Source organism: Sturnus vulgaris, chromosome 12 (genome assembly GCF_052056855.1).
Source record: "Sturnus vulgaris isolate bStuVul1 chromosome 12, bStuVul1.hap1, whole genome shotgun sequence".
In the NCBI taxonomy this organism is placed as follows: Eukaryota; Metazoa; Chordata; class Aves; order Passeriformes; family Sturnidae; genus Sturnus; species Sturnus vulgaris.
This window is the reverse complement of record NC_142254.1, coordinates 8,391,313-8,415,679: the sequence shown is the minus strand read 5'-3', so window position 1 is coordinate 8,415,679 and position 24,367 is coordinate 8,391,313. Positions and strand designations below refer to the sequence as shown.

Sequence of the window (24,367 nt, the reverse complement as noted above, 5' to 3'; positions counted from 1 at the left end):
TTTTAAAGGCGGTGGCACTGCCTGAGCTTTTGTTCCCTGCAGACATTTACAAACGCTGAACAGCAGAAACAGGAATGTGTTCCCAGGCCAGGCAGAGGGGACACCTGACAGAGTCCCTTCAGGAGCTACAAGCAGCCAAGCAATCAGCAGCTACACTGGCAGCCAAAGCCAAGGAAAGCACAGAGCCCCTTCTCCTGGCTCTCTCCCTTACCTGTGCACTGGCATCAACATCCTGCCATCTGCTGTCATCAGCATGATTTAGCTAAGAAGGCTCTTTCTTCTTCTAGCATTTAAGGAAATTGTACAGAACAGTGTGTTTCACTGCTATGTTTCACCAAGCATTTTTCTTTTGGCTAACATAAATTTCTACATTAATTCCCTGTGTGTTATTAGTTACAGTGATTTACTCTGATTATTTTAGTAGCTCAAGTTAACAAAGTCAGTTCATGCTGCTCACACTGAAATCCAACAACGCTGGAGCATTCCCCTTTGCACTGTAGACAATGCTATTTTGGCAAACCATCATGGTTTCAAGCATTACAGGTGTAATGAACAAAATTAATTATCCACACCCCCTCCCAGCCCAAAGCAGCCGTCAAGAAGGTTTGTTGATTTGGGGGTTTGTTTCAGTTTTTTTAGACTGGACTCTGGATCAACTGAAAACAGTTTAGAGACTGAGAGCTCAGGGGCAGAACACAGCAAATGGGACAACAAATCAAAACAGACTCATCACTTAGCACAGGCTCCCTCCTCTGTCCTCACACCAGGCACGTACCTCCTCCTGCTTTCACAAGTCAGTTGAGATCTGATAAGAGAAACTGGCTGTGTCGTAGGTGTTGATCACCTTTGGACCATTGTTCCTTGCATTACCTGGTGCCTCCAAAGCCAAGCAGCCTCTCCTGCTGTTCTGGAGAGAGAGACTGGACCAGCCCTGCTGCAACCTCCTCAGCTGAGCCTTTACTGAGCCTGCTGACAGGCACACGTGCTGGCAGCTTGGGGATCAGGCTGCAGAAAAGCCCCTTGGAAATCCCCAAACACAGCCAGAGCCCCCAAAGACAGAACCCCCAACACTCAGAGGAAAGCACACTGGATTACATGAGACACCCACAAGTGTTACAGGGAGCCCCACAAGACTGAATCACTCCTGGCAACTCTGAGTAATTTCTTCTCACCAAAAGTCAGATTAATTTAAATTAAAATAAATCCTTTCTTACACTTTCTAAACAACTTCAATTAAAAATGACCATTTGAATCAGCTGGTGGCTGGTGATGTCTGTCAGATGATGAAGATGTCACTGACCTACATGTGATGCCTTGAAAATTTCTGCAGATCAGACCAACCCAGCTGTGATTTAGCTGTATCCTGAGTACATGAACATACTGGCAGATGCATTTTAGCTGCCTGGACACGGCAAAATTAAAGTCTTAACATTCAGCACAGTCATTTATTTTAGAGTATTTCAGGTTATCATCTGCAGTTTTGGTGCTACACCAAGTCAGTGTAATGGACAAGATGCTGGTAAGTCCCCGAGTCACAATGGGAAGATGAGAACCAGTTCAGTCACTTGCTGGCCTTTAGCATGGTTGGTTTTTTTCCACAGGTTCTCCCAGCCTGACTGTACCAACTTTTTTTCTACCCTTCTGATTCATTCCCTGGCAAATCACTGCTGGAAAAGCACATTAACAGCGGTTTCCCTCTGAGGGAGAAGGATTTCCCAGAAATATCACCACAAGACTGATAGTTCTTACATAAAAATGCCAATCTAAACCTGTGCTTTGGACAGGTTTTGCTTCTGAAACACACCCTAATTTTTTCCCTAATTAGAATTGTGCCTGTCCCATGAAACAGAGCCATTCTTTTATGGCATCTACCTTTCATTTCCTAGACTAGGCCATTTCCCTGACCTACAGCTTCTGTCCCTTCAACTTCACTCAAGTTATGAGGATATAAAACAATCCTGATGGGCCTTCCTGTGATGCCAATAATATTTTGTTACTCGAGCAGAATTAAGGGTTGAAAGAAAAAAAAAAAGCTAAAAATTCGCCCAAAAGAAACTAAAATCCATGCACAAAATATAGTTTGTTATAAAACCACTAGATATATTAGAAACCCTTTCCTCCAAAAGTGTGCTGTACTGAAACATTTCATTAAATCTTCTGCACTTTAGACTGTTGAGATTATTCTTTCAAAGCCTCACTCTGTGATTCATGCCAACATTTGTTCTGTAGGGAGACACATAAGATTATTTATTTGTGATAAATGAATTAATCCAGCAAGCAGCAGCTGAATATTCTGTCACGTCCTCCTGCTGGGAGAGCTGTGCAGACAATAACCAAGCACTGCCCTGGAAAGGTGAAAGATGAATCCCTGTGTCAGGAATTCCCTGAAGGACAACAGATCAATTAAGTCATGCCATGTTTTCAGTTCCATTTGCTCAGCTCCTGCAGGTAGTGACACAGTGGCTGCCTCCATCGTGTCTTTGTTTCAGCTGCTGATAAATGGCAAAATGCAGGCCCAGGGTGAAGCTCTCAGAGAGGAGACCCAGCCTGTGCCTACAGAGCAGAACCCACAGCAGCCAGGCTCAGGCAACTGCCAGAACAGAAACTCTGCTCCTCAAAAGAACCTCGGGGGGACTTGAGAAAATTCTAAGGCATAATACATTAGTTGGGAAAATTCTTTAAAATAGGAGTTATGTTGTTATCTGAGCAATTTACATGGAAAAAAACAAAAGTGTATACTGAAAAATATTCATTCAATAAATACAGCAAATAGTACATGAAAAAAAATCCTGAGCTGCTTGGGGAATTGATCTGTGTGGATTCACCTCTACTTCCATTTATGCACTAAATTTGCCTTCTAAATACAGAAACGTTAAGAAAATTTTTGATAAGTCACAAGCTTCAATCAGTCTTATTTCAGTGTACACAGACAAGCAGATTCATTTTCTCCTGCTATCCCAATCACCTTGTCCCCTTTCTGTTCTTCAAATCCCACTGGAAATCTGGTCCTCTGATTTAGGAGAAAAGAATTGTAAGAGGAAACTTCTCAGAAACTGAGAACAACTGTACTGTCACTGGTGAAATGAGAATCCCAAACGAACAAACTACTTTAACTGATGGCATTTCCATAGAACAGAGCAAAACACCAATGGGGGAAAGCAAAAAATCTGAAATATGCCTACTGAGGAGCAGAGCTGGAGGTGCCTGACTGATCATAAAACATTTTAATAGCTAAGAGTCACATTAACCTAAAGAATGTCTGAGAACTTCTGGTGCAAACTGAAGTAGTTTTAATACCCAAAAATGCTGCCTGGCTTTAAGGAGGTATGAGGGACAGTCCTTAGCACAGCTGCTGCAGAGACAGGATTCCTGGGTTCTACTTTTGGCTTCCTTCCCAAGACCACCAAACATCCCCCAAACAAAAGCAAAATTGTTTCAAACTGAAAAAACACCACCACATTCTTCAGCACTGCTGCAGGAACCTTTGCTAACAGAAAATTCAGGGCATTATGTTATTTACGTACCCTGAATTTCAAAAAAAAAGAAAACTTCTTTAGGTGAAAACACATTTTGTGGAACATAAAGAAACACAGTGCTGGTATTAACACTGTACAGACTCAGTCAATAGCAATAATCATATCAGCCAGAAACAGCATCAAACAGAAACAAATGAGGATGTTACCTCCATGTCATACATGGGGGGCCCCAGGATATCTTTCAGAGCATGGAAATCAATTAAAATCGGCATTTCAGGTGGCAGAGCCAGGTCAGCTGTGTCACTGATGGATTCTGCTTTGGCATCTTCTGCAACGTGCTCTTTGCAATCTAAAGGAAGAAAATCTAATTTAGGATTTGTAATGGTCTTTCCTAGACAGAGGAATTTTTTTTTTTACATCTTGACAGAGAAAAATAAAATATGCAACAAAATGCTCAGTAAGTTCAGGAAAATGTGCTCAAAGCATCTCTCACAAAAATCTTGTCAAATTAAAGATAATATGGCATGAAATTTAATTATTAAGCCTAAATATGTTCTAACTGTTCATCAAAGAAAAAATTAAATCTAGAGCACTGACAGAGATACAACTCATCAGCTTAAGTGCATTTTAAACTAATTCAAACAGCAAAACACATTAGCTCATTTAAGACTTTGTATTTTTCACCAGATTTGTGCAGAAAACCAGTATTTCACAGCATCAGAATGGTTTGGGCTGTAAAGGACCTAAAGCTGATCTTGCTTTAAGGTCTTGCAGGGACACCTTCCACTATCCCAGGCTGCTCCACGCCCCGTCCAACCTGGCCTTGGATACTTTCCAGAGATGGGGCAGCCACAGCCTCTCTGGGAACCTCCCCACCCTCCCAGGGAAGGGCAGAATCCTGCAGGAGGAATCACAGGCAGTGTGGTGTAACAGAGAACGTGCAGCTGATCAGGGCAATTCTGACAGTGCAGCAACTCCTGCTCTTCTCATGTGCCCAGCACAGAGCACCCCCAGTGCAGCCCTTGCAGCACAGACTCTGATGTGACACTTTTCATGTCGGTTTTTGTCTCCTATGACTTTTATGGCTTTGCTCAATCACAGAAGGGTTTGGGTTGGAAGGGACCCTTAAAGATCATCAGCCCAACTCCCCATCAAACACAGGGACACCTTCCACCTGCTCAGGCTGCTTAACTCACAAAACTGACATCTCCTGTGTGCTCAACAGCCAGCTCACAATACAACACCTACAGGCCTTGTTCAGTGGAAAAACCTCAAACAATTTCAGTGTAATAACCTGTGCCTTTTGTCTTGAAACACTACACACACAGAGGGCTCTGTTCTTTTCTTTGTTGAAGATACTGCTAAGGTGTCATGCTCAATAACTAGCAGCAGCAAAAAATTCCTCCAAGGTCCAATTACCAGACATTTTCAGAAACACCTACAGGCATGATATACTCTTCAGGAAGGGCTATAAACTCCCAGCAGCCTGACACTTTAGAATGCAATATACTCAAGTGTCACCTAGGAGGGACCACACAATTAAAGCAATAGTTATGGGTTCAGAAGGGGCCTTCTTCCCTTCCTTCACTCTCAGCATGAGTGGATTTCTTACCTGCACAATGGCTTCCTTAGCAGAATTGCCTTCAAATGTCTGTTTTCTCTTTCTACACAAAGTGAACTGTAATGGGAATCATGTCAATGTCAGTCTCACCCCCAGCCTGCAGAGGAGCTGTTTGGGTGCCTGAGCTCAAGAGCTGAGACTGCACAGGTACCAAAGGACTGGGAGCAGAGGGACAATGCAAGCAAGGAATCATTTCCCCACAGAATCTGATCCAGGTGAAGAGGCTTATCAGCACTTCTCAAAAGCCCTAAGCAGTGTTTTAGTCAATCATCTATCAGAGAAATGAAGAATGTTTGGACAATCCAGCTGTTCCTGAGGCTCTGTGGCACTCTCAGGGCAGTGCCTCCCTGAACACACAGAGTGAAGACTTTGCTTCCCACCCAAACCCCAGCCTAACACACATCTCAAGTTTGTATTACACAGCAATGTACCCTGAGCTTCAAGACTCCTGCACCATAGTTTGGACCCAAATATGGGTTGTTTACTTTCTCTGAATTCTTTCTAATTTTAGTTTGAAAAGGAGCTTTCTGGTTCTTCCTCTGCACATCAATGCATGCACAGTAACTGAAGATCCACGAGCTCAAACAAGTACAGAAAAACACAAACCACTGATCTAATCTATTTACAACATGAAGAGGTGGTCAGCAGTGCAAAAGCAATTCTCAGAATGGATGAATGAGGATGTCTCCTTCTATAAAACACAAACTATCCTGTTACTAATCCTGATACATAAAGGCCTTTTTACAGATAATTTTGTGACATCTCACTAATGCCTTAATAGAGAATCAAGGAAAACATTTTACATCACTATTAACACGACAGCAGCAACTCAGCTTTCATTCAGGACTCCAGTCTAACAGTCCTTATCCAACAGCCATTCATCTTTCCATTGTACAACTCACTGCTCCATGGCTAAATCCCATTCCTTTACTGCAAACACTGCCTGAGTCAGATGCCTCCTGTTGTTCCAGCATGTCTCTCTGCTTTTGTTAAACTACTATTTTTGTACATAATAAATTCAAAGATATAAATACTGGCAAGTCTAGGAAACTTGACCCTGCATGCTATTCTTGCAATTCAGACTGCAACTTCAACTCTTTGATAATCTGAGATGCAATTCGTATTTCAAAACAAAACTGAATTTAAAACCAGCTGCTTTTGTTCTATACCAAGATTTTACTCCCTAACAAACACAAATGTATTTATTTCACCTAGCTCTGTATCTAGCTGAAGAGACAAACTCCTCATAAACAAATCAGGAAATTTGAGGCCACATGCCTCATTAAAAGAATCAGAAACTGGGTTTTTTGAGTTTATCTGATCTAATGAGTAGATTCCATTTTATAATCTATAACAATAATAAACTCCAGAGTTTTTCTAAAAATGTTAACCTAAATTCTGGCTTTATCTAATCTTCTAGAAAAGCATACAGTGATGTCCCAAAATGTAATTACAAACTCTTTTTCTTTGAAGGAACAAGCTGCCTTCGTTTATCATCTTTAAACAAGTGCTGACCATGAAGAATCTATAAAGACACAAGTAATTAAGATTTCCACTAACAATGACAAATGTGTGTTCCCTACCTACCTCAGACTAACAGCCATAAACCACAGTACAAGCTAAATGACATATTTATCTAGAAACAAGACACTTCAAGTTTCCAGAAACAGAATTTCTCGTTAGGACAGCAGCTTAATCATCTTACAGTTTGAGATAAGTTGGCAAAATAAACTAAAAGGTCAAAAAGTGCCCTTAACAGAGCTCCAAACTGCACTAGAGGAACCACCTGCTGCTCTGCTATTACCTGTCTGCTTACACAAAAGCAGCATGGTATTGAGTTGTTTTAACATTTAAAAATTGTAATACTAAAAATAAGCAACAACACATAGCCCTTCCCAAGTAACTAAAAATAAGTTCAATAAACAACCAACTAAAAAAAAAATATTGTTTGTAAAATTTTCCAAGCAGAATCTGCAGCTACTCAAAGATCACAATGTTCTTCAGGAATCTGTCTTTGCAAGTTCCCAAAATAAAACAAAGTCTCACATGTAAAAATGGATTTGTAAGAAAATGGACTCCTAAGAAAACATACTGACACTGAACTATTAAATATAATTAAAGATTTAATCTTAATGGACATTCCATGGCACAAAGATTTAAAAAAAAAGACTGCTACCTTCTACAGATGTAATGGAAATGAGAGAATACAAAAGTCTAAAACTTCCTCAACTTGCAGCAATTTCTCATCTGCTCACAAAAAATATTTAAATTAAGCACTAGCAACACAAGTCTTAAACCCAAAGATTTCTAACCATACTTACTGACCAAGACAGAAAAATAGAAGCCTAACATTTTAAAGCAGTTTTGAACATAACACATTCTGATTTGCTGAACAAAGAGATACAAAAAAGAGCATCAGCATGACAGACAAGGTTTCAAGTCTGTGGGAATTAAAGGGAAAATAACATTCTATCTTTCTTTCTCATCTGACTTAGCAGCAGATGCTTCAGTACACAACAGACAGAATTCTTTTAGTCCCTCCAAACTTAAAAAAACCCCAAAACTGCATTTAGGTAGAAAAGGATGAGATTGCTTTTGCTGACAACAGTTTACATCCAAAGCCAGCCATAACATGAAACTGCCCTAAAAGCAACATTCCACTGTCAAACTTAAATCTCAGGCACTAAACTTTCAGGAAGCGTTTCTTCAGGAAGGGAACAATTTCCTGGGACCCTAATCCTATTTACACTTACTTATATGCTTACATTTAATACTATGTGCATTTCTCCCCACAGCATCAGAAAAGTCCTCTTTCCACAAAATAATTACATTCTATCATTTGTGACCTACAATAACGATGTGTACTTGAATGTGAGGTACTCATGCAGGAATATTTAGAAAAATTCACATGGGAAAAATAACACCTTAAAAATTAATTTGTATTCAAGCCAAACTTCTCAGAACATTTATGCCATATCCTACAGAGAAGTCACTCCAAGCAATTTTCAGAAATTTCAGAGAAAGGCCCACACTGCAGCTGGGAAGCTCTCTAAGGTTAGCAGAGCTGAGCTCAGACCTGAGGTCACACCACCCTGGGACTGATGCTCAGCAGATTTCATGTGTCAGTTCACACTGACCACTTTGGTCAAACTTGCATTTAAACTGTTTTATCCACAAGGACTAGAACAAACTGCTCTGTATTGCTGGGTTATGGGCCTTGGTTTCAACATAAGCACAATCCTCACTTCATCACTTTTAGTTATGAAATATTACCTGTCCTAAATCTCCCTTCGGGTCTGAATTAGACAAATTGTTTTTCACTCTGGGTTTCAACTGCTGTATCATGATATGATGCTTTAGTGCACAGTTGCTGCATTGTATTCTCAAGGCAGTTGCACTAAAATAGGAAGGATAGTTTTTTGTGACTTCTAGAATTTCTTGTAGTGTCAAAAGACTCAAGGAGTGTCTCATAAATCTTAGACAGTGTTTCAGTGAAATATCAGATAGCACTGCTGTACACAGGGATGACTCCCCAGAGAGCTCTGAAAAATGCTGAAGTTCTCTGTGCAAACCCAACAACTGACACAAACCAACATTCCTGCACTCACCAATTTCTCCAGAAAGCTCAGGAGTCAGAGGAGCAAGGAAGGCACTAAAAGCTGCCTGTGCATTTCTGAAGCCATTCTGAGAGAGTCTCCAGCTCTGCTATGGCAGCACCCTCCCTTCCCACAGCCAAAGAGTGGCAAAAGCCTCATCTTTACAAAGCTTTGAAAACAGGTGCTCTCCCTGAAGTTAAAAATCTGATTTAATCAATGTAATGGTGGAAAGTTTGTGATTCTACCACCTAGTGTCCTTAACTCTTACTACAACCCACCAGCCAGAGGCACTCAGCTGAATAAACAACAGGCACCATGGCAGGATTTGGCTGTGCTCTGGATCAGGTAAAAATTATGTTTTAGCAAGCAAGGCAAACCTGCAGTCTGCCCTCTCCTAGTCACAACTCAAGGCATAGCAAGGCACTAACGGCAGAGTCTCAGTCTCACATCAGCAACACACAAATGAGGGAAGCAAAAATGACTTCTAGATATTTTTATAAAGAAAAAAAATTCAATAAGTAATTCTAATGAAACTATTAAGGGATGACAATTTGATTAATTAATCTTCCAGAGTCATCCATTATATGAAATAAAAATTCATCATCATAATGCACAACTGCACAAATGTCCACTAAATCAACAAGTGAAAAAAATGCCAAAGAAATCAATTTAGGCTACAAATCCCATTATATGCCTCAACTTGCAAGTATTTGCAATTACAAGTTTTGTTTTGAACACTTAGTTGTTTCCAAAAGACAGAACGAAAATAGAAATATTTTTAAAAGGCTCTTACTCTCATACACTCCCAGCAAATGACACACTGTAAAAACACACCAGGGTGTAAGCACTGTATTAGTACAAAATAAAACCCACTTTGCAGAACTGCACAGTTCTGTACAAGTCTTCATAACAGCAAAGTTTCACTGTAGAGACACCTGTCCCTCAGACTCCCTTTTATTAATACAGCTTTTTCTTATGGACAGTTTTCACTTCAGAAGTACAAAGGCAACTCTTCACAGCTCATTTCTTTCTTAACTCCAAACTGGGTCAACCAAAAATGCCAGCAGCCCAAGTGCTTCAAAAGAGGGAGAAATGCTATTTTCACTTAGCTTTGGTAAGTTGCAAGTCCAGAGCTAATTTTAACAGTGTATAATTTTAACAGTGTAAATACCTCAGTTGCAAGCACAGCTCTAATTTTAACATGGTAAATAACTCTCTCACTGGATTGAGATGTCTAACACAGCTCCTTTTTGTTACTTGCCTTAATAATAAAGTGTTTCTTCTGACAGTACCACGAGCTCTTCTCTGAACCTACCTCTTGTCTATTTTACCAAAATGCTTGAAGAGCAGAATGACATCTCTTTATTCAGCAATTGCATTAGACCTCTGAAACACATTTTAGACACAGATACCCAGTTTGAAAATATGACTTGTCAAAATTACCACCCAAAAGGTGCAGCAGCCAGGACACCTGACACTGCCTGGTGTGGGTGAGCTGGGCCAGCACAGCCCAAAGGCTCACAGTCGTGTTCATGAAGAGAGCACAGAAGAATCAACAAGTCAGTGTCTGACTTCACCAAGTCCATCAAAGCATAGAACGTAGAAAACACACATAATATAAAAGGCAAGCACTGGTAAATATGTCTTAAAACCTCTGCCTTTTAATGTAGATGGGATCATTTAAATTGCAGGATCGTTCACAGATTCAGTCACCGATACTGAGAGCTCATTGCCTTTAAGACAAACATTCAGAGAAAACCCTGCTGACCCTGCTTAAGCAAACACTGCCAAATTCAACCTCGTGATATTACAGTTTTCACAGACATTAGGGTGATCCTAGAAAACTCAACAACGTAAAAGAAGATTTCATTTTCAGAAGGGAAATACTGAACTAGGAAAAAAAGGCAAGGTAAAGCTGCAAGACTGTCAAGAAACAGATTCTCAGAGACAAATTATGTAAGTTTTTACTGTGGGTAAAACTCTTCTTCAAACACCCTTCTAATTATTACCACTGCTTTTAAAAATATCCCTTATATTTCCTCCCCTGGGATCTACCCTCTGAAAGGGGTGGGCATTGCTGAGACTTGTTTGCTGCCTGGTTTTAAAGTAACAGATTATGAGTCTCATTTGTCCTCCTCTGGACCAGACCTATTCCAGCTGTACAGATGTTAGAATCTACAGGTTTTTTGGAATATTTCAGAACATCAAGCCAACAAGGCCCTGTTTGGTATTTTAAGTCTGTGAGTATCCTGGAGCAAAAGCAAGCAGCCATTCTGCAGTTTTCAGTTTCTGGGATCCTCTGACACTGTTGTCCTCTACCATATTGGCAAATTTCTTGTCACCTGAACTCATTTCAGTCTTCAAAAAACAAAGAGAACACACAACACCCTGCTGGATAGATTTTATTAGACTAAGGGCTATCCACATTTTAGAAGCTCAGCCTGAGGTTTGGAGTTTGTCCTTTCACATTCCTCATCTACCTGACACCGAGGGGCTCCAACAGGAAATTGCTGTGTACAGCAACACCCTCCATCAGCATCTGGCTGGAACAAAAGCACAGCCATCTACACCCTCCATCATATCTTTCACCAAACACAGTGTGGATGTTCATTTTTATTAAAGAGAACACTCATGGGGGGATTAAAAAGGGAGCAGTCACCTGTTGTGTGCTGCACATGAACTGGATCATGGGCCTGACTTCATCCTTCCCTCTCCTATTTCCAGACTTAGAAAGAGCCCTATCTTTACTGGTGAAGCAGTTACCTGGGTATTTTTGCTGTTTGAGAGTTTTGTGTTTAGCTTTCTTTCAGTCTGTTTGATGACTGACTGACGTGGGAAACAAGACCGGACTAACCAAGGCTGAGAAGTTACCAAAGCTCCAAGAGACTTTGAATAAGCACGGTCTTAAAGGGCACATAAAAACAATTCTAATTTCAGAGCCCCTCAAGCAGACAACTTTTTTAGTGTACAATAAAGTAACCAGATGGAGTTCTGAGCTAGTAGGAACTACAGCCATGCTTGGTGTTTTATTAAAGAGAAGAAGTGAAAGATTTGCATTAAAAAACTAGGAAGATATACACAAATCACAACTGCATCCCTGAAACATGAAACAGATGCACTGAACTTCTCAGTTGCTGGCTGGTGAGGGGCTTGGAACACAAACCCTGTGAGGAATGGCTGGGGGAGCTGGGACTGTTCAGCCTGGAGAAAAGGAGACTCAGAGTGACCTCATCACTCTACAACTCCTGAAAGGTGGCTGTGGTGAGGTAAGAGTTGGTCTCTTTCTCCAGGCAGCACTGACAGAACCAGAACCAGAGGACACAGCCTTAAGTTTCACCAAGGGAAATATAGGTTGGATATTAGGAAAAAGTTTTTTTATGGAAAGAGTGATAAAGCACTGGAATTGTCTGCCCAGGGAGGTGGTGGAGTCACCATTCCTGGATGTGTTTAGAAAAGACTGGATGTGGCACTCAGTGCCATGGTTTAGTTGAAGTGTTAGGGCTTGGGTTGGACTTGATGGTCTTGAAGGTCTCTTCCAACCTTGTGATTCTGTGATTCTCAACTCAGCAGGCTGAAACTACTCAACTTATGTCCTAAGTCATAATTCAGCACTAAAACTGTACATAATAATAATGTCACACGATCTGCCATGCTTTTGAAAACAGAGTCTTTAAAGAATAATAAAACATCAGAAAAAGCTGCTAAATTAGCTTCCCCGTGGCCACATTAGGAGTTCCCTTTTCAACAGAACATGCCAGATACACACCTTCACCTTCCCCCACCTCAGCACGGTCTGGCTTTGCTTCTTTGTGCTGCCCTTCTGCCACTTTCACAGCCACTGCTCTGCAAATGGCTCCCAGCTTCCGATCCAGGGCCCGCACTCCTGCCTCCCTCGTGTACCTGTGAGAGACAACACTTGGGCTACACAGTTCTCTTCCATGGAAACACACTCCTGACTAAACACACAGCCACATAAAATGGGATGGGAAAGGTACCAAAACCTTGGACTACTCTATTACATAGGAAAAAATTCATTTGTTTAGATCAAAATAATTGTGGTTGCTGATAAAATTGTAGACAAATTACTGAGTGGGAAGACACGACTAACACCTGGTGCCAAACCTTCATGAAATGCTAAGCAATGTCCAATAGCACTGAGATCTTCTTGGATGCATAAAAATGAAAAGGAAGAACTATTTTAAAACTTAAAATATATAGCTCACTGGAAGTTGAGGAGCTGGCTGTAAAGAATATTTTGCTTTAGTCTATGAACTAAAAAGCACCAGGCAGTAACACTACAAAAAACAGTCAAAACACTAGTCAGAAAATACCTCAATTCATTGAATCCAAATACACTTTTACCATTGGAAATGAGCCAGTTTCAAGTTCAAAAGATGTTCTGATCAATACATTTGCTGTCATGTCTAACAAAAACCCCAGTTCTAATGAATAGGAGCTATTTTGAAACCCCGTATTTTAATTTTTTAAACTGTATTCCAAATCTAGACAAATGTACCCATCAAGCCACAAGGAAAAAAAAAAGAAGGATAATTTCATTTTTTGTATGAAAATGACAGAAATATAACTTGGTTCTTTACACTACATGCTGTCTGCTGCCAAGGCCAAGGCTTCACACACCGCAGCCACACCAGCCTCAGGTTGGTCGTGTTTAATCACAGGGCCTTGGCAATTGTGTCAGCACAACTGATTGTGAGCCACACCTGGAGACCAAGAGCAAGGAACTCCCTACTGAAACCATGTTCTCTAGAGAAGACAAGAGCTAAGGAAAGAGCAATTCCATAAACTACCAGTTGTTGAACTGCTGAAGCTAAGGACAACATATACTAAGATATATTTGTATTACCACTTTATAAACTGATTTATAAAAGAAGGTATTTCAACTGAAGGCAATGAACAGATTTACCTGGTAATTATGCCCAAAGTGGTTACTTGGGGAATCTGTATTTGCTGTGGAGTCAGACCATGTAGTTCAAGCTGTTTAGGAATCAAATGTCTATGTGCAATTTCAATTTTTTCTTCTTGTGTGTATCCTTAAAAAAAAAAAAAAAGTAGCATGTATTTATTAATGATCTTTTTGCTTAGACACTACAATACAATCAAATTTCTTATCTTTTACAATTCTACCTTTAACAAAAATTTAACAAAAAATCGACCCCAGCTATAATTTACAAGGCTGTTGGTTATGAATTCTTTGTGGCTATTCATAACTTCATGTGAACAAAACCAGAATTTTAGTGTTACAAAGACCCCTTTCTCCATCAGAATATTGAAAAGATGCATCAGCTAACTGACCATTAGAACACAAACAAATCAGTGAAGGAAAATATCACAGAATGAATCCATGTATCACCACAGACCTGGAACTGAACTTTCCTGAGTGCAATGCTCAATACTATTTTCCTGACAGAGACCACAGCACAGGCATCCTGCCTTGTCCCTTTTAAGGACTCTGGCAATGCACTCCAGATTCCTGGCAAGCTTTCCTTAATGAGCTGCCTTTCATTTCAGCAAAAACACCCCAAACTTGTTTAAGGACCTGCAATAGCCATGTAATGAAGGCACTGCAGGGTTACCTGGCACCTGGATAACCTCCATTCTGTCCAGCAGGGCAGGTGGGATTGTAGCTGTAGTGTTGGCTGTAGCTATGAAAAGCACTTGGGACAGGTCAAAGGCTACGTTTAGGTAGTGATCAGTGAAACTGTGATTTTGTTCTGGATCCAAGACCTTAACAAGAGGGAAGACAATAGTCATACAACTGTTCAATCAGAAATAAATAAAATATGCACATTTTTATTATATTCCATTTGGATCTGTCAAATCTGACTTTACAGTAGTAAAATACATTATGGGTATCACTAAATCCTGGCCTTGCCTGGATTACTCTGTGACTACATGTCACACCACATGCACATGCACAGTTCAAAAGTCACTTCCCCATGAGTTCCTGCCCTTTTCGGAGGTGCTGCAGTATTTCTCCAGCCATCAAGCACCTCCCCTAAGCTGCATCTCCATAACCTTTCACACAACGTAGAGTGGCCCTTCAAGGACTCCCAGCAGCCCTGGAAAAGCAGCCCATGTGGTCCCCCGGAACAAGGAGAATTCTCCCAAGTAATCCCCGACTCCAATCCTCACCAGCTGCTGGCTGGCAGCTCTTCTTACTCCAAGTTTACTTCTTACTTTCACACCAGCCCACGAGATCTCTCTTGTGAGACCAAAGGGAAGAACACAATTCCTTTATCTGCCACCTGCCCCACTCATTCTGCTTTGTCCAGCCTTTATTACTAAAGGAGGAGAGACAAGTTCTCATTGCCCACGACATCCCAGGCAAGCTTTGACCCGTGGCAAGCCCTGGCCTTCCCAACACAATCATTTTTCTCTTTGTCCCAAAACAACAGAGACAAAATTGAACAAGCACTGCAGAACAAAAACACAGTCTGACCAACCTGAAAGATTTACTGAACAAGTAGAACTAGGGCTTCAGTAAGTGTGTTCAATAACTATCACTTTTAGTACTACTCATGTGTGCTAATGCATCACTTGCCTAGATTTAAGATTAGGTGATAAATATTCAATACATATGAGGAACCCGAGGGTACTGAGATGCTGCCTTGTAGATTTTTTAACAGTGCCACAAATGGGAAGTTCACTGCACACAGCAATGTCATCCTGGCTTCTGTATCACCTGTGAACCACCTTTGCTTCACATCCCCTTGAAGTACAGCCACACTCTTCCTCCCCAAATGATGAATGAGCAATCCTACACCAACACAAATAATGGGACCCATGCATCTCCTGAGAAACAGGCACACTACTGTCAAAATCATTTATCTGCCTACACCCAAATGAAAGCATACAATCTGAATTACAGCCAAGGACAGTGTTGATAATTAAAAAACAACAACTGAATTTGAGGACTTCTTCAACAGTTCTAAAAGAAACAATTCTGAATATTCATTACTCTTTGAAAAGTGAAAAAATCTTTTGAAAAAAATTTATGCTCAGAACAAACTAGAAAAATCCTTCTATTACAGAATGCCAGAAACGGCTGACTTCCCTAAAAACAGAAAAAAATCTGATTTTATTTTGAAGTGAACAGATTTAAGAGCAATTACACATTCTCCTTATTAGTGAAATCTTAAAACATACTGAAGCATATGCTTCAGTTCTGAACCTAGGGCTGGAACTCACTGAATGCCATTGTGCACTGGCTCTAAGCTGTTCAAAAGCTTTCCTTAGCCTCTTCAGCAAGCAGCTGCTAGCATCGACTCCTTTCTTTACCAATGAAGGCCTTGAAGTATCCTGACAAGCCAAGTCCACTGATGCATAATTCAGAGATGTGCCTTATCTCAGCCAGCCCCCAGCCCAGCCCTAAACTACAGGACAACACAACAGGCAGGGAATGCAAGCACAGCAGCCACAAACTCCTCTTCAAAAAAAGGTCTATACCAAATATTAGCCCACTCAAAGTCTACTCTTGCAAATTTTTCTTAACTGTTTGAAACAGCTAATCCTAATTCAATTTACTCCTTTTTTTTATACTGATAACAGTATTTCCACAGAATTCCAGTCTATTGGCTGAAGTATTTGCAAGTAATTTCAAAGTTGCTGAAAAACAATGTATTCTGACAGACTAAATTAGCATTTTGATACATTTATTTACATGCATGTTTCTTTCTCCTAGTCTGCAACTAGAAATCCTAATGAACCCTGCTAAGTGCCAAGCTGGTGATTAGAATGTTATTTACAAAGATACACAAAATATTGATGCTGTACTCACATGCAAAAAGTACTATGCAATGAAGATAAAGGAAACTGTAATCCAAACCAACTTGCACTATATCTAAAAATGTGAAATCTGAGATTTTTTACAAGGGCTGGAGATTCTCTAGACTTATAATTCTTTGTCATGGTTACTGTTTTTTAGAATACGATACAAACCAATGTCCTGCCTATGAATTTCAAACATATTTTCCAAAGCAAATGGAACTGTTCTTCAGTTAGGTATCTGTACTGAAGTTCGAGTTCGAAAGTTTTCCAAGATATTCAACTAACACAGAAATATGAAGTACAAAAAGAACATTCAGTGCACAAAATATCTTGGCTAATTTATGACAGATAGCTCACATGCATACAAAGGCTCCTCTGTAACAGCTTTTTATTACCACAAAATCCAGAATAAATTCCATGAACACTTAATTGCCTGGCTATGCTCCTGGTCTAATTTCCCTGCATACAAATAATCACTATCAGGCACTTGGATCCATTTCTGTTTTCCTCTGTTTTTAACAGAGGTCATCTAAATTTAGACTAAAATATTCCTTTGTTAATCAACAGTAACTGGAAATAGGAAGACATTCTGTCTTTCTGAAGCAACAACTCTGCACAAGCATTAGATCTAAACAAGTATCCAGCAATTAGAAATCACCAAGCTTTGCTCCCAAGATTACAGGGATGGCAATTTTCTTCCTGAATATGCCCTGTTGTGGACAGCAAGAATTTAACACACCTACACATTAAGGAATAAAGGATGTGCCTTGCATACTTAATGATGGCACTTACCAGACAAGCAGCAGTGTGAACAGCAAAAGCAGCACTTAGGTGACCACTGACTATTTGCTCTCCAGCATAAAAGCCACCTTCGCTCACTCCAGATGGACTTTCCAACCACGTAAACCACGAGAAGCAGATAAAAATGAAGCTATTATGTCCAGCCATGAGCTGTCCATTAGAGGAGGTAAAGCACCTGCTTCAGGATGTTTAGCCAGCAGTAGAGGGATAGAGAGATCTCGCAGGGGAGCAGCCCAGCCATGGTTAATAGAGCAATTACTTCTCCAGATGCAACTAATGGGCAATTAGCAGGGCTTACACAAACCCTGCAGCCCAGGCAGGCAGAGGGAAGTGACCCTTATGAGCCTCAGTGGGAAAAATCCATGGCAGGAGCAGAGCTGAGTATCACCAAGAAGGTGGTTTCAAAAGACAGAAAACAGAAACATCTCAAAACAACATTAATGCACCCAGAATTCAAACACAACTAATTACACAAGTATTAATTTGATTTGGTTGCCCTCACAAATGACGCAATAGAAAAATACAATTGTTCTCTACTGCAGGACAAGGAGTGAAAAGAAATTATAAAACCCAGGAAAAATTGAATAAAACTACCAATATTAATATACAGATCTAGATTCATAATTGGAACACTCTCTCCAGGAAATCTCAAACCATTGTGTCTGCATAGCAAACAACAGCCAGCTAAATAGAAAAAATTTGATTTTTGGATATTTTTATGCATGCATTGACCAGAACTAGGACAGCTTAGTTCAAGTATCTAAAAAACAAATAACAGGAGAGGTATGAGCAAACTCAGAAACAGAGACAATTACATTTTCAGCAAAGTGTAAATAAAATCCTCCAGAGGAATAGTACAAGGAATAATGTATTTATTACACTCCCCTGCTTGTTTTCCTTGCACTTTGAGGCCCTTCATGTACTCTAGAAAATTGTGCTACACACTTGAGAGATGCACAGGTAAAGGACCCTAACTGTCATTTTTAAAAGCTAAAGAAGTGAAGCCATGCTATTTTCTAGTACATTTAAATTACTACTAGTTCATGTTAACATGCAAAAATCAAAACAGAGCTCTCAAACCACAGCCTGTTCATACACTGATTTTCAAAGAACTCGTTGGCCTTGTCAAAACAGTAATTTTCCACTATCTAGCAGGAAGAAATTAATGACTTTTGTAGAAAGTCAATTGACACTTCATTTGCAGAATGTCATACAGCATCCAGATGAGCTCATGACACCTTAATTTAAGTAGCATTTTTCATATTTAAATCGCTGCATTAAGCACTGTCAGTCAAGAGTGTCATTAGAATGACTGTGTAGGCAAATACTATCAGAACCGCTCTCACCTCCACCAACCAAATCTACCACACCCCAGGTCTGACAACTCAGATGCTTCTAGGATCATGCCCTAAGTCACTCCTGTGAGAGCAGCCAGGGCAGCTCAAAAAATGTGGGCATTTTTTACTAACGCCTCTCCTTTTGACTGAAACAGGTACAGAACCATGCCAGAATCAGTGCAGCTGCAACAGTGGCAGCAAAGCAGTCCCTAGGGCCAGAGAGAACACAAAGAGAAGGCAGAGTGTAAAACTACAGTAGTACAAGGAATCTCTAAGCATGCACAACACTAAAACCATCACGTTCATTAGTGCTGCATCTGCCCTGGCAGCCTCAACACTTCAACCTGGCCCAGCCCTGCTGTGCCAGCACCTCCCTCACTCTCCCCTCTGCCATCCCCTCCCTCATTTTCCCCTTTGCCATCCCCTCCCTCACTCTCCCCTTTGCCATCCGTGCTGGCACAGGAGGATGGGCACAGCTTTCTGCCCAGGGAAGGGCAATGCTTTGTCTCTTCCCCACACCTGAGGATGTGCTCCTTTCTCTCTCCAACAAACTAGAACAAAACACTGAATATACATAAATCAATAGAAGAAGGAATTGTACTGGGATATAATGTCACACTGCAGAAAATGGAAATTGGGAAGAAGGTTCTGATAACTCCTTACTGCTGTCTGTTACATGATACATGAAGCTTGCAAGGCACAGGTCTCAATTCATCTTCCTCATGATCACTCCAATTTTGGCTTCCTGAAAGCCCAACTAACCTAATTAATAACATCTCAACATTTGATGAGATTTACACTATATTCCAACAGTATCTCATTCACCAAAGTCCTCAATTGTATCTCCAGAATATTATTTGTGTCTTAGAGCAAATCAACTTTGACAACTCTAAAACCTTTGTGATAAAATAACTGTAATATGTGCCTCAAAATTAGATTCACTCACATCTTAGTCTGAGTGCCAGAAGTTCAGAAAAAATGCACTCATGGAAAACCTGACTCTCATGGAAAGCTAACACTCATCACACCATAATCAGCCAAACACTCATCATACCACAATCAGTCAAGGAGTGGGAATCTGTGACTTACATGAAAAATCTAACTTCAGAAAGTTAATTAGACACTAATTAAAGAAATGCTCCTAAAAGAACATGCAGCTAGTCCATATTGTGCACTGGGTAAACTGCTTAGCTCCAATACAAGCTGGTACCATAAAGAGCTTCAAAAATATATTAAAGTTGTTCCAAGAAAGAAAGGGAAAACTTGAAGAAGTAGTTACTATCTAGATCCTCTACAGTTCTTTCTTAGCTAACAACATAAGATCATTAAAAATCAATGTCTTGAAGTCCCCCAATTAAGTGACGCTTAGGGCTTGAACGCTATTTAAATACAGAAAACACCCCCAAATCTATCCTTGTGCTCAAGTACAGCTCACTGAGATTTATTTGTTACTTAGCCACTATGTAACAGCATCTGCACTGTGCCCAAGGAATTGCCAGAAACCCACCATGTCAGAACTCAGCAGCTGATATTTGAATAACAGAGCTGGCTCTTTCAGGCCTTCTTTTGTCCAGTGAATCTTCCAAGTCCAATTTAATACTTTTAAAATCCAAATGAAACAATGCTTGCAGTTTAATTCCTCTTACCTCAAGCAAGGCTGCTGCAGGATCCCCCTGCAAGCTCTTTGCCAGTTTATCCACCTCATCCAAGAGGAAAACGGGATTGTTCACCCCCACAGTCTTCAGCCCGTTGATGATCCTGCCTGGCATGCTGCCCACATAGGTGCGCCTGCAGAGGAATGGGGACGGGGAAATGGAAATGGTGACACAGGGAGCAGGAGGAGCAACATCAAAAATACCACAAATGAAACTCCAGGCAGAATAGAAGAACAAGGACTTGCAACAATTCTTGCTTTTTTTTTGCAAAAATTTGTGGAATATTTAATAAAAATACGGAATATACAACTGAGCTAATATAAGCAATGATAGCAGCAGATGAAAATTTGAGTTCCGTGATGAACTAACTGGTCTGCAAAAATAATAATTTGCGTTACAGTGTATCCAAACTTTACAGCTTGTGGACATCTTAACGTGTTCCAGTACCAGCATCCTTGTACTGTAAGAACAAGCAGAAGCAGATTTGGGAACCTCATTAATAAAAACATTTTCATAATTACAAAGCTGGGATTTTTTCATCACAGCAGAGTTCACACAGCATGTTTGTTACAAAAGAGAGCAAAATTCCAATTATGCTGAACTGTCAATGTCCCCGTGACAGCATGCTTTAACAAACACCCACTAAAAATAACTATTTAATGTCATTTCAATATAAAATGAAAAGCTGAACAGTCCAATGAAACAAAAAATGACGAGTTTGAATTTATTCAGCAATCAGTAAAATCTTTTTTCCACAACACACACACAGCACAACTACATTTTACAGATGTATATAACCCTTGTTTGCTGCATTTATCACACCCTTTTCTGCTTGTGCCATAACCACTCAAAATACTATATTTAAGAGCATGAAATTCTAAGAAGAAAGAGATACATTAATTGCTGAATTACAATATCTAGCTCCCGACCCTCACAAAGCAGACAAGCAGAACAGGCCTGCTTTGCCATACGATCTTACTACCATCCAAAATAAACAGCATGACATTTACAAAGATGAAACCAAAAATACCACAGGACTAATTTCAAAAAGTACTAGAGATGACTTTAAATATATAAAAAGCCCCAAAAAACAACAAAAGCAGAACCCAAACCACACAGCAGTGGTGTCAGTTCCATGTAACATTTAACCACTGAGGAAACAAATTGCAGTAAATGTGTTTAATTGTAGATTTGAAAAAAAATGAAAGGTTTTAAGATCTTCTAAACAGCCAGCAATGGAAGAGAAATTCAGTTTGCCTGTTGCCACCTTCCAGAGGCAGCTGCTAGAGACTGAAGCAGCCAGCAGGCAACAGTTCCTCACTTCAGTGCTTTTGTGTAGCCTTAATGTGCAGCAAGGGAGCGGCTTGCTGTCACACAGGGCTGCGCCGTGGAACATTCATTACAGATCAGGACTCTGCATGGGGAGCTATTACACAGCCAGCCTGCCTCCTCCTCCTCCATCTGCACACCCACAGCCTTGCCAAGACACGGAAAGCATTCTATAAAATGCGATCAGAAAATGAGGAGACTGAATCAGAGCTGGAGTTCACACAAGTGAATCACTTACCAGCGTAAACAAATTTCTCAGTGTAGCAATTTGGACATTTCTTTGTTTTTGGAGGGATTTAGTTGTTTTTTTTTCAGTTATGAGTTTGGGTTTTTTTTCTTTTTGTGGTTTTGGGTTTTGTTTGGTGGTACTAATGTTATTATTCTCTGGTTGCTTTTACTACAAGGTGCTCACTGCACTAGAGAATAATTTTATATGCTTCAGAGACAGTGCAGCCCAACTGTTTCAGTGTTTTGCTTGTGCTAGTAACATAGGGTAACATAATTAGCTAAACATCAAACATTCTTTGTTCTTGCTTGCTACATTATTCTCAAGTGTAAGCTTAAAAACACTACACTTTTTAAATGCATGTTTGTGTTTTTAGATACACAAAGTTTTACTTGGTCCTTTTGAAGCCTAAAAAGATTTGAGCTATCCATGTTCCACTGAGTCTTAAGAAAGAGGCTGGTTTGTAAACCAAATTAAGGCAAATAGATGCAAGAATCTAAATCTGTAGTACCTCTTCATTTATTAGAGATGGACCAATACCTATTTTATTATACTAATAATCAAATACTCGAGATCTCCAAAGTTATTAGGGAACACATCTCAACAAAAGAATCCACGGTAAGACAGGCCCTGCAGGTATTTACATATAAAATCAGCCAGAATATATTAAAATTACAAGCCATTTATCTGTCTGGCTGTTAAGCTTTGCCTTGTAATTTGTGAAACGAAATGCTACTGTTTAGGAACATTATCACTGAATGTGATGCTGATTTCATTATTTTTGCCAGGGTTGAAAGGAGGTAAAACAGTATCCTACATTGCTTTGCTCATTTTTGATGCAGTTTCTTTCCCTGCTTTAAACCCAGAGGACTGTCAGCTTTCCCCACTCAAAACGGGAAGCACAGAGCAAGTTTCCTACTTACCTCACTTGTGTAGCAACACTTAAAAAACCCAACTAACTCCTGGAGAGCACCAGGCAGAGAAGGTCTGCAACTTAGTAAACTTTTCATGTAGTTTTAGATCAGTAAGAAGTACCTTTAAACAAAACACTAGTCCTATAGCATGCCATGAGGCACTATCTATCCTAGAAAATGCAAGAAAAACAGCTGGGAAATCCAACCTTCCTGGTTCTCTCAAAGTAAACTGGGAAAGCCCAGGAAATAGAACCCTTAGAGCAGTGGTAGTATAATTGAAAGAAAGAAACAGGACTCACTTTCTTCACAGTGACCTGGAGACAAAAAGGTTTAAATAATTTTTAACTGCAGGGGTAGAAAAGGATAACAATGTTAACACCACTGTTTCTGAATGCCCTTGCACAAGACGATAGCCTCTTTTTTTTTTTTTTTTTTTTTTTTTGTGCAAGACCAGAGGTTGCATCCACTCAAGGGCTTTTCAATCTATCTCTGCTTTGTACTTGTCTAACAAAGCTCATTCCTCTCATGGATGAAACCATCTGCAGTTTGTTTTTTTTCTGGTGCAACCAGGCCTGTGCAGGGATGTTCTGCCAGCACAGCTGTCCTGGTGAGGAATCCTCTCCTCAAATGGTGCACCTGAACAAGCCTTCAGCAAAGGCCTAAGCCAGAAGTGAACTGTCCAAGCTTTCCAAACTGCAAAGCACTGGTAATATAGGAAGGAGTGCTTCACATGAAGGTGAGAAACAAGAGCTTCACACTTACCTCACCAGCACCACTATAAATAAATGGCACAATTACATCTTTCCTTTTCAGAAATAGAAAAACACACAACGGAAAAGATCATACATTTCCTGTATGATACAAAATATCAATACTGAGGAGATTTAAAAGCAATGAGCTACTTGGAAAAAAGTTCTAAGTCATCCTTCAGAGTGGTCTGTGTTTTTTTTTTCTTTTTCTGATACAAGTAAACAACAAATGTAAACCAGCATACTTTAACATATGGTAGAGATGAGTGGTAAATGCAGACAGCAGTGGAAGGATGTCTGATCCAGGAGTTCTGGCTTTGTGCCAAGAAGATGATTTCGTTTTGGGGATGCAGAACAATACTTGCTACTCTTCACTCAGTCAGTGAAGGATTCCCAAGCCCCAGGTGCAGGCACAGGACCCCCAGTGAAATGGGCAAACCTGGGCAGTTCCAATTGCCACATTTACCCAACAGGTGGGACAGCACAGTTACTGATACACCACGCCCCACCCTGCTGCTCTCCAAGAGCTCTGTCTGCTCCATCTCCCAGTCTCCACCTTTCACCGAAGTGGCCCAAGTGAATGCTATTTCAGGCACTGTTTGCCTGCAAGCCAAGCTGAAACAGTTCCTTTTGAATGTTCTAGTACACTTGGTACACTTTTTAAAATGTTCAGTACATCAGTAGGCACATACTGTACTGTTCTCCTGCAATGTTAATGGAATCCTTAACTTCAGCCCCAAAGCCTAATAAGGAGCTTTCACGAGAAAAACAATGACTTCTAAGGTGTAATAGCAGAAAATCAGCCTGCTCAGGAATACTCGGGAAACAACAGTCTGTGTCTCCTCCACTTCTAGACCTCTGACTGCCACCAGATG

General features: G+C 40.3%; 1 protein-coding gene across 1 annotated transcript in view; it reads right to left on the bottom strand.

Annotated features, from left to right (window-relative positions):
• LONP2 (lon peptidase 2, peroxisomal) overlaps positions 1 to 24,367 on the bottom strand; it is a 37,252-nt gene that overhangs the window by 5,077 nt on the left and 7,808 nt on the right. Inside the window, exons 8-12 of the mRNA XM_014882545.2 lie at positions 20,266 to 20,407; positions 14,288 to 14,438; positions 13,618 to 13,744; positions 12,460 to 12,593; positions 3,683 to 3,825 (exon numbers count right to left, since the gene is read on the bottom strand). Of these exons, the coding sequence (XP_014738031.1) occupies positions 3,683 to 3,825; positions 12,460 to 12,593; positions 13,618 to 13,744; positions 14,288 to 14,438; positions 20,266 to 20,407 (697 nt within the window). The remainder of the gene's footprint in view (positions 1 to 3,682; positions 3,826 to 12,459; positions 12,594 to 13,617; positions 13,745 to 14,287; positions 14,439 to 20,265; positions 20,408 to 24,367) is intronic.